General features: G+C 37.4%; 1 protein-coding gene across 1 annotated transcript in view; it reads right to left on the bottom strand.

Annotated features, from left to right (window-relative positions):
* Positions 1 to 694: 694 nt before the first annotated feature.
* Positions 695 to 11,583, bottom strand: part of LOC131657627 (uncharacterized) — a 23,479-nt gene continuing 12,590 nt past the window's right edge. The window contains exon 2 of the mRNA XM_058927005.1: positions 695 to 1,780. Within this exon, the coding sequence (XP_058782988.1) occupies positions 695 to 1,780 (1,086 nt within the window). The remainder of the gene's footprint in view (positions 1,781 to 11,583) is intronic.

Here is an 11,583-nt window from a genome sequence, read left to right as displayed (position 1 = left end):
TGTTTATGCATTAAGAGAGTTGTATATCATATACCTTAATATTTTTGATCAATGAAGTTTAAGCTCTTTTGAAATACTTGAATCTTTATGCTTTCATATGAATTGATCCATTCCTTTTGCAATTGAAATCTTGTCTTCATCAAAACTAAATTGTAGAAAGATTGTCTTCACATTCTCCCCCTTTTTGATGATGACAAATTGCTTGAAATTGGTAGAATGATGATGTTTCTTTAACATTTGGATCTCCTCCCCCTAAGACAAAGCTCCCCCTTAATATGATAATTGATGCTTTGCTTGAGTCCATTCTTTTATTGAAGATTTGCATATGATAATTGATGCATAATTGATGCTTTGCTTGAGTCCATTTTTATTGAAGATTTGCTTGCTACAAATTGTTAGAGAAACATACAAACATACATGTGCATATATATAATTCTTCTCCCCCTTTGTCATTAGCAAAAAGGAATGGGAAAGAAGATGAAAGATAGGAAATATCATGTATGATAATATAAATAAAAGTTAACACATAGAAATAAAAATAACATACCATAAGTCTTACAATATAGGAATTAAAACTTAATGAAACATAACATAGAAATTAAACCATAGTACAAACTAGAAATGCATAAACGAAATAAGACATTAAACGGAAAATACATGTAAATTGAAAGGAAACAAATGAAACACATAATGCTCATTCATCATCCATGCCATCAATCCCTTCATCATTTTGGCCTTGGCCACCATTATCCTCTTGATTGGGTTGGTTATGGTATTGGAGGATTTGAGCAAATTGTTGGCGAAAGAAGGCATTTTCCGCTTGTTGTTCTTGATAGTGATTAGCAATGGTGGTTTCAATAGAGCACAATTTGTTGAAGACTATATCCAAAGTAGTTCCTCCTTCCGGAATGGGTGGTGGAACATCATCATCCTTGTAAACAAAAGTTCCGTCCAAAGCTAAGACAATACCGGTATTCTTGAGAGCGGTTTTGTCATTGATCTCACATTCCCTTGGAGTCATAGGTAAAGAAGGTTGATTCTTAAGGTTCACACCGGCAGCTTTCATGATATGTGTAATGGGTCTACTATAAGGTAAACCACCACTCAAGTGTTGAAGCCTATGCATGTGGAGCAACATTGTGACAGCCCAATTGATATGAATGTTATTCTTGACACCATAAAGCACTTGAAGTTCTACCTCATTGACACGGGAGTGATTAGAATGTTTTGGGAGCAAAACATAAGCAATGATGAAATGGAGCATTCTCTCATTAACCGGAAAGTTTGATCCAAACATGTTAAACTTTGAAGAGAGAGGGTTTTGTTGAGTTACGGTAGCGGTTTGGGATGGTCGGATCATATCCAAAAAGCTTTGTGTTTTGCTAAAGCCTTCCCACTCGGGTGTATAACCGGCAACCAAAACTTGGCCGGTAGTAGGGATTCCTAAGCAATTACCAAAAGAAGCAACATCCATCCTAATAGTTTTGTTACGAACCGAAGAAGTGAGCTTAATTTCTTCTAGGTTAGATAGATCATTACCAAACACAATAGTCAAATTATCATAGAACTCCTTAACCAAATCCGGATATATTTTTCCATAATCACTTACAAAATCATAAACCCCTTGATATCTTAGTTTTTCCGGAAATATAAAACTATGAGAAGGAAAGGATTCAAGGTTACCATATTTTGAGATCAAGAGAGGCCTATTCCGAATGTTAAGCTTTGGATTCTTTGGAAGAGGTTGTTCATCGAAATCATTCCTTGCCTTTTTCTTTCCCTTTGATGCTCTTGATGAAGAAGCCATGGATGAAGCTTTTTGAAAGTTAGGGTTTGAGAAGGGGATTTTCGAATTTGATGTTATGGAGAGTTTTGTGATATGAGTTTTGGATATGTGAGAGTATATATAGGAGATTTGATGAGTGGGTTTTAATTTTGGTGGAGTAAAAGCTTGATTTAGTGGGTTTTAATGGTAGTGGAGGAAGGTTGAAGAAGATGAGTAGTGTGGTCAAGAGTGAGATGAATGAGTTTGAATGAGTTTGAATGTGAATAAAGTAGGTCAAAGTTGTTGAAGAGAGTAATGAGATGGAGTGAATAAATTAAAATAAAAAAACAAGTTATGATACATAGAGAGAAGAGAAGGGGACAAGTTATGACATAGGAATAAAGACAAGGGAACATAAAAGAGGAGAGAATATTCATATAGAAAGAAGAGAGAGTTATCACATGTAGTATAAAAAGTAAAAAAAAAAATAAAAAAAGTTACGCAGGAACCGGTTCCCCCTTTTGGGAACCCGGGTTCCAGCCCTTGAGCATGCGTAAATATCAGGCAGACTAGACTAGGAACCGGTTCCCTCTTTTGGGAACCCGGGTTCCTTAACCAAAAAAGCTAAAAATGCATAGAAAGAAGCATTTTAAACACTTAGAAGCATGATTATAGTACATATATTTCTAGAAATGTATGAGATATATGTGTACCTTTATTTTACCAAAAGAAGAATCATATATCTTTTTCATCTAAAATTCCAAGTTCTCGCCGAATTTTGTAAAAAGGTTCTTTTGCGAGTGGCTTGGTGAAGATATCCGCGAGTTGGTTATGAGTATCCACAAATGTTACTTCGACATCTCCTTGAAGGACATGGTCTCGGAGAAAATGATGTCGAATGTCTATGTGTTTGGTTCTAGAATGCATGACCGGATTTTTTGTAATATTAATTGCACTAGTGTTGTCGCATCGAAGAGGAATGCATCCGAGATCAAGTCCGTAGTCACGAAGTTGTTGCTTAAGCCAAAGAATTTGTGCACAACAACTACCCGCTGCTATGTATTCTGCTTCGGCCGTGCTAAGAGCAACACATGCTTGCTTTTTACAAGCCCATGAAACTAATGCATTTCCAAGAATGTGACAGGTACCACTTGTGCTTTTACGATCAGTTTTACAACCTGCATAATCCGCGTCAGAATAACCAATTAAATTGCAAACACTACCTTTAGGATACCATAGGCCAACGTTGGTCGTTCCTTTGAGATACTTCATGATCCTTTTAACCGCCATAAGATGTGATTCCTTTGGATTTGCTTGAAAGCGAGCACAAAGACAAACACTAAACATTATGTCAGGACGGCTTGCCGTCAAATACAATAAAGAACCAATCATACCTCGATACTTGGTAATATCAATTGGAGTACCGGATTCATCTTGATCAACATATGTACCGGAGCCCATTGGAGTATTCATTGCTTTACAATTGTCCATATCAAACTTCTTCAATAGTTCTTTACAATTGTGGTGTCGTTTTCTTTTACCTCCCCGTTTCACTTGGGAGGACGGCACGCTAGACCCTTCACGCGAAATTTGGAAGGAGAATGCGCCCGTGGCGGGATGAATTTTATTTCAGTTCTTCCTACGATATCACACGAACTTTCTTATTGTCCTACGAGTAGGAAAGGGAAAAAAAGATCTCAACTAAACCCTAGGAGTTTGCTAAGTGTGGGAATTTCACCTAGACTAGAAATTCTGGAGTCCGGGAGGTCGGTTATACATAGGGAAGTGTTTAAACACCCTACATATCTGTAGTACTCTACAGGAACCTTCTCTGTGTCATTTGTGATTGTGTTTGCTGCTAATGATTGGGAAAGTTTCTCCTTTGTGTTAGGAGAAGGAATTGATTTGATTTGAAAAGACAGACAGACAGACAGACAGACTATTTTTGGTATTTTATTAGCTCGCTGAGATTCCTTGTGAACCTCATGCCTACATATCCCTAGTGGAAGTCAGAGCTTAATGTAGTTCGGGGAACTAACTAGGGAAATTAATTGTTTTTTTTTTGGTGCCTTGCTTGAAGCTCAAGGTTGAAGCTTGGAATTAAATCTCTGTTTACAGTAAAGAGACATGAAATCATCTCTACAGAGAGGTATTTGTACTATTCTACCACAAACATTTTGAAAGAGTGACAGAATAACTGAATTTATTTCATTCAAGAGGGGGACCTTACTTGTGTGTGTGCAAGTATGCCAGTCAGATGCCTCTTAAATGAAAGAAAGATGCTCGTCCAAATTAGGGAAAGTGTACAAGTCTGGGGATGTTCCAGAGCATGTCTTTCAGAGTCCTAAATGGGAGACTTTGATTGAATTTGAAATTGAAATGTTTGTTTGTTTGAATGTGGTAGAGTAGTAAAAATATCTCTCTATAGAGATAAGCTATGTCTATCTACTGTATAAAAGATTTGAATTTAGCTGGCTTGTATGAGGCCCAAGCTTGAGGCTTTTTGATTGATTAATTAATATTATTGACTCTGGGAGATGACTCCATTGAGGATTAATTACAGGGTATTTTAGTGTTCTGTACAAAGTCCAGAATTGAGGCTGACACTATTTGGAGAGTGTTTATTTGATGGATTTTATTTGGTGTTCTGTACAAAGCCCAGAATTGAGGCTGACTCCACTGAGGGTGACTCTATTTATGTGCCTTGTACAAAGCCCAAGGTTGTGGCTGACTCTTAAATAAATGAATTGAGTATGGATGACTATATGGGGAAAGATCCTAAGTGTTAGGAATCTTTGACACATGAAAGTATGGTTTATCTGCCTTGTACAAAGCCCAAGGTTGTGGCTACTGAATAATGAAGAACTCACTGGGGAGACTCTATTATCTGCCTTGTACAATGCCCAAGGTTGAGGCTGACTCTTGACAGGGGAGTTTTATTGTTTGGTGCCTTGCATGAAGCCCAAGGTTGAGGCTAACTGTTTTTGTTGGTTTTAACTCTACTGGAAATTAAAAAGACTGTTTTTCTTTGGAAGCTAACCCTTTCCAGGGATTTTGACTCAGCTGGTGAATTTGTCTATTAAAAGACTGACTTTTATCATGTTTTTGGAGGCTGACCCTTTCCAGGGGTTTTGACTCTTTTGGGGAAATTATCTCCTAAGAGAAATGAATCTTTATTTTTTTGACTTTTTATTAATTGACTTTGGAGGCTAACCCTTTCCAGGGGTTTATATTAAAAATGAAAGAATGTGTGGAAGCTAACCCTTTCCAGGGATTTTATTTTTAGACAGATGTTTGGAGGCTAACCCTTTCCAGGGGTTTTATTTTTAGACAGATGTTTGGAGGCTAACCCTTTCCAGGGGTTTTATTTTTAGACAGATGTTTGGAGGCTAACCCTTTCCAGGGGTTTTATTAAAATGAAGGGCAGAAAGATTATCTAGTGGAGACTTCTTGTTTAAAGCCCAAGATGAAGGCTGACTCAATGCTGAGGATGATCAAACATGGATCCTAGACTCTGCTAAGGAAGATTGATGAAGATAAGGGTGACAGAGACTATCCATGTCTCTCATTCCAAAAGGTGTACTCAATGCAAAATTGAGACAAACTTAGCTTGTTTAAAGTCTGGTTTAAATTGGAAGAAACTCACCAGGGTAGGCTAAAAGGTGACTAAAGACCTGTTCCTATGTTTATAAGAAACCTGATGGGTCCTTGTATACAAGCTCAAGAGGAAGCTGGAAATGCTTTTAAGAAGCCTGTGGGTCCTTGTACAAAGCCCAAGAGGAGGCTAATCGAGGGTCATCGAGGGTCCTTGTTATAGCACAAGAGAAAGCTATGTGGTCTTGAACTTATTTTGGCTCTAAGCAAATGGGTAAGAGGTTTCACCGGGAATAATTCCTCTTTGGGTGGATGTGTCCTATTATTTGGATTCTAAGGTTTTTACCAAGATGTTTCACCGGGAATAATTCATCTTGGGGGTTTGAACTACAGATCTCTAATTAGGAAAGAGCCTTCACCGGGAAGACATTCTCAATCCTAGGCCATATTCCTATAATATATATAGTTTAACTGTCCTAAGGTTTATACTCAAACGTAGTTCTAAACAAATATATGTACAGTTTATATTTGACAGTAATTTAAATAAAGGCTGTAAATTGAAAGCTTGTAAAGCCTAACCTGGATGGAGTGGAGGCCATTGAAGAAGTATGTACAGAGCCTTACCAGTAATTGATGGATAACAGTTGAATATATAGGATAAACAGTTAATGGTTTTTTTGAAAACAGAAGAAGTGAAGATGGACAAAGGTCACATAGGTATCTGAAGAGTTTCACCGGGAATAATGCCCTTCAAATACCAGAAGAATGTTTTGAAAACAGAAAGAAGATTTTGAAAATACAGTTTTTGAAAACAAGCTAAGAAGAGAAGGTTTTTGGGACTTACACTCTATTAGAGGCCCAGTACTTTACAATACTGGTGTAAAAGCAATTGAAAATGATTTTGAATGATACAAGGTTTTGTTGTTTGAAAACCCTAATCATTTGATTTATTTGGAGATTGAAAACAGTTTTGAGAATTGACAAAAGTCAACTTAATTAAAGTAAAAAATAAAGATTTTTTACTTAATTAAGACCTAAACAATTAGGGTTTTATCATGAACTTTATTTACAAAATGATTTAGGTTAAAACAAAGTGAAAATATGTATTAAAGTATTTAAGAAAACACTTAAAACATACTATTTTAAACCTAATTAAAATTCAAGAAATATATAATATTTTTATGATTTTTTTGATTATTCACAAAATAGGTATATTAAATGATAAGTGTGTGAAAAATGAAGTGAAAATAAATTAATTTGATAGGTTAAATAAATATGTGAAGTTTTGTGAGAAAATGAAAGAAATTGTGTGTAAAAAAATAGTTTTGGCCCTTGGAGGGTTTGAACCCACGCCCTCTAGGCCACACACTCAAAACAAACACCACTGAGCCAACGCGCGTGTGGTGATAGTGACTTGCCTTCATTTGGTTATGTTTCAAAACAAGTTGCAAATCCTTGAAAAATAAAAGAATCAAAAAAAGTCTGGGGCGAGGGGGATTCGAACCCCAGACTTGAGGCATGATGATACTAAGGGCGTATGGGAGGCCACTAGGGCAAGTTTGTTCAGTCGTTAAGGGAATGCCTATCATTAAAAATAAAACAAACTTTGCTCAGAGATTTGAAAAATGGCGCCACCCTCCATCTTCGTCTTCAACCTCAAGCTCCATCAATTCAAATTTCTGAACTCTCTCAACTCTCAACCATTTGCAATGATGTAAACATGAAACTTGCTCTAAATTCACTCATGATTCTAAATATGTAACTAACATGAATTAATATTAACTACATCTAACTAATTTACCAGAAATCGTGAAGAACCCTAAAATTTCAAAATCAAATTAAATGACTATACTGCAAGATAAATGGATGATGATAGAGGGTTTTCAATCCTCTGATGATGCTGAACAAGATAGAATCGAGCTATTTCACAAAGAGTGCTTAAATTAGAGAAGTGAGGTTCAGGAACTTACCTCTGAAAATGGAGGTCGTGAGGATGATTGAGAGCACCTGGGCTTGAATGAATGATCTCAATAGCTTCCCTGAGACTCAATGATGCTAACTGAATGCTTGTTGGAGCTTGAATCCTCCTGAATTGCTCTATGGTCCTCCCTCGATTTCAGCTTCAAGTGAACATGGAGGGTGTTGATTCTTGAGTTACAGATGAGCTGCAGCCATCTGGTTAGCTTCACTATGACCTGAGGAATGTGCCTGGATGATTGGCTTGGCTCAGAACCTCCTGAATTACTCCATGGACCTCCAACTGCAAATGCTCCAAAGTGAGAGCAACAATGGTGTTCCTCCACTTACAGAAGTGATCCAGGTGCTTGGATCACCTCAAATGACCTCCCTTGAGATGTTAGAATGCTTACTTTCCAAAGATGAGCTCTGGTTTGAAGAAAACGATTCTTCTTGCCAAAGAACTTTGAAAAACAATAAGCATGAGAAGAGAAAGAGAAAGCAAGGAATTGAGTTGCTTTGGTGTGGTTTCTGAATGAGAATGAGGCCTCTATTTATAGGGAATTGGTTCAGAGTAATTGATCATAGTAAGCTTGCTTAATGAGGTGAGTTTGGTTTCTTAGCTATGAAGAAAGTTTGAAAATATCCCAAATGCAATGATGCATTTTCGGGCTAGCTTCCCCAACCATTGATCTTGCATGATCTTAGGGAACATTTCTGATTCAGAGGAGAGTTCTAATTGGCTTAGAGCAAGATTCCTTGATGATTCACCATTTGCCATAAATTCAAAAATGCAATCATTACATAATCACATGCCTTTGTTTTTGGGAATCTTCTCTAATCCTTATGCAATGATGAATTTGAATGTATGGCATGTCTTCAGATGTATTAGAGGTCGTGTAGCATCATTTAGTGAAGCAAAATGCACAAAATTGCAAAGTTTCAAATTGTACATGACCTATAATTTCACTTCATGAGGCCAACTTTGAACAAGCATAAATCCTAGCTCAAATTGAATTTGGAGAAGGTTGAACACAATTTGGAAAGCCCTAAACATCTACTTCAAATCATTAGTTTATGTCTTCTTCAGAATCATTTGGGAAATTTGTGAAAAATGAGCCCAAAGTTGGATGAAAACTAGGTTAAAACACTTAGAAAAATTTCTAAGTGTTTATGACCTAAACTTCAAAATTTCCAAAACTTCATAAATGGTTGATCTTTTGAAAAAAGTTCCTTTGTAAGATGTTGTTTTATTTTGCAAGATCTACAACTTTCATGTTGGAAGTTTTTTGAGTTGTGTAGGTGAAATTTTGAGTTCTCACCATGCCTTAAAAAAACCTAATTCCCGACTTTTCGCTCCTTGATGAATTTCTTTGAATTTCTTTGGTCAAATGACTTTGACATCCATATATTGATGATATTGATCTTTGACAGTCATTTTTTGACCAAAAACCTTAAAAGTCAATGATGATCCTTCACAGTTGACTTTTTCCTGACAAAGTGAATTTTTGGGCTTTTGTGTAGAAACAAGATCTTTTCCTCAAATGAATGATGTAAATGGATTATATTGAGGTAGTAGAGATTCTTGAATCATGTCTTGAGTTTTGGATTCATGCCCTGATTAAAAGTCAACTATCTTGGTGAATTAGGTCAAAACCCTAATTTGTCGACCATGTGAAAATAATGACTGTAGACTTTGAATTGAAGTGTGATGTCCAGTAGATCTTGTAATATGAGTTATTTGAAGATGATTGATGTCTTTGAATGGTTCCCTGAGGCTTTTTAGGGTTTCCCAAAAGTGATCCCTGATTTTAGTCCTTGATAGGCTCAAAACCCTAGTCTGGTGACCTGAGTAAACCTGTACTCATATGACTGGATGTCTAATCAATCATAGATGAGAAAAGTGAAGTCTTTGAGCCTCATGATTGTATTAGGGACTAATCCTTGTATTGATTGATCCTTTGCCTGAGCTTTCTTGTCTTTGAGCATCCTCGATTGGATACCAGATGGAGAAGTGACTGCTCTGGGAACTTGTCTTGACCTGATGAAAAATCCTGAAGATATGCCATCTCAGGGGGGTCAAAAATAAGGGTATGACAGATGCCCCTATTTAAGTTTCTTTTATCTGGAGGGAGAGAGATTGATATCTCGATCTCTCCTGCGTAAAAGAGACTTAAATATCAAAGAATGCCCGAATTTTGGGCGCTCCTGAGATGTTGTAACTGACATAGTCTTTGCATGACTTGATCCCGTTGTCGCGCTTGGCGGGGGATGAGGAGACAAACTCCTGCAGAAATACTTGATGTGGATTCCGGTGAATGGATGGCAATGTTGGATGCGCAATCCATCTTCTTTAACTAAGTGTTGATACTTAGAAAAAGGTAAACAACCTCTCCTCGTTTCGGATGTCCATATCTCGAAACTGGTCTCGGTTGTGTTTGGACAATATCTCAGATAAAGAGAAAATTTCCAACGGTTTGTTTCCTCATCAAACTTCTCATCAGCACTTGGAGACGAGACGCCATTTGATGGTAAATAAAGAAACTTCAAAGGTTTGTTTCCTCGTCAAACTTCTTATCAACGCTTGGAGATAAGATGCCATTTGACGGTAGTAAAGAAACTTCAAAGGTTTGTTTCCTCGTCAAACTTCTTATCAGCGCTTGGAGATAAGATGCCATTTGACGGTAGTAAAGAAACTTCAAAGGTTTGTTTCCTCGTCAAACTTCTTATCAGCGCTTGGAGATAAGATGCCATTTGACGGTAGTAAAGAAACTTCAACATCTTCCCTTTTGACTTGACGTCTTTGAAAGAATGTCATATGGCCTCATGATCTTTTGAGGGGCTAATGACTTTGTTTGAAGGCGGACGAACTGTTTTCGGGGTGGAAACTGCCATTCGTCGACTGATGCCTGGGGAATCAACGAATTGTTTTCCTAAGAGGAAAACTGCCATTCATCGACTCTGTGGGGAGTTAAACATCCCAGAAACAGACAAACTGTTCGAAGAAACTGCCATTTGTCGATCTCTTGAGTATTTAACAAACGAACTGTCTTTTCTTGGAAAAAGACTGCCATTTGCCAATTGCTAGGGGAGCAAACTGTCTTCTACTGGGAGAGACTGCCATTTGTCGACCCTGTCATGAAAGAAAGTGAGCGAACTGTCTTCTGCTGAAAGAGACTGCCATTTTCTGACTTTGTTGTGATAGAAAGTGAGCAAACTGTCTTCTGCTGAAAGAGACTGCCATTTGCTGACTCTGTTGTGATAGAAAGTGAGCAAACTGTCTTCTGCTGAAAGAGACTGCCATTTGCTGACTTTGTTGGGGAATCTGAACTATCTTCTGGACGAAGACTATCATTCACTGACTCCGCTGGGGAATCATTTGTCGATCTGCTGGGAGATTCTGAATTTTCCTTTGACAAGAAGTGGCACCTCTTGACCCTGCTGGGGAAATACCAAACCTGTAGGGAATTCCAAAATGTGAAGCAGACTATCTTATCTGAAGAAGACCATCGAATGTCGCTCTGCAGGAGATTCTCGGCTGAGGAATTCCAAAAGTGAACAAACTATTTCCTTGAGGGAGACAACCATTTGTTGACTTGCTTGGGGAGATCCTTGTGTATGAACTGTTGTCTCGAAGGAAAAAGTTTCTCTGGGACTTGCAGGGGAAACTCGAGTTCATGCCTCAATGACTTAGGCATTCACATGATCAAAGCCTGATTCGGCTATGCAATTATGATGTAATGTATGCATGAATATTATGACAATGATAAAATGTAAAGTGAATGTGAATGGAATTGTCGCGGATGTAAAATCCTATGATACGACTTGAATTCTTGTTGATCAGAAGATGTCCTCTTCTTGTAGTTCGAACTCTGTTTGGAATATCTGGCTATTAGTTGTCCGCTGTCCGAAGTAAGTAATATGAATTGAAGTAAAGATCCGTCATCGGGAGATGTTCGCAAAGCGACCTCATGGGGAAATATTGGTTCCCGGAGTCTCAACCGTTCTCGGAGCAACTGTTTGCATTCTTCCTATTGTTTGTAAACCTCAGAAAGAAATTTCACCTTTATTTTTGCAAGTAAATTCATTTTTATTTTATGAAAACATTTGTTTCAAGAAATTGACTGTTTAAACTTAAAATGCATTCCAAGAAACTGAATAAGACTGGATTGCAAAGGAAAAGCACAAGGCTCAAATTATTATATATGGAATGGTAATCAGCCAAATGCTTGATTCCATGGAGTATTTACAAAGTTGGAAATTGGTAA

Source organism: Vicia villosa, linkage group LG1, assembly GCF_029867415.1.
Source record: "Vicia villosa cultivar HV-30 ecotype Madison, WI linkage group LG1, Vvil1.0, whole genome shotgun sequence".
In the NCBI taxonomy this organism is placed as follows: domain Eukaryota; kingdom Viridiplantae; phylum Streptophyta; class Magnoliopsida; order Fabales; family Fabaceae; genus Vicia; species Vicia villosa.
The sequence above is the reverse complement of the archived record's forward strand: the minus strand, read 5'-3'. Positions and strand labels throughout refer to the sequence as shown.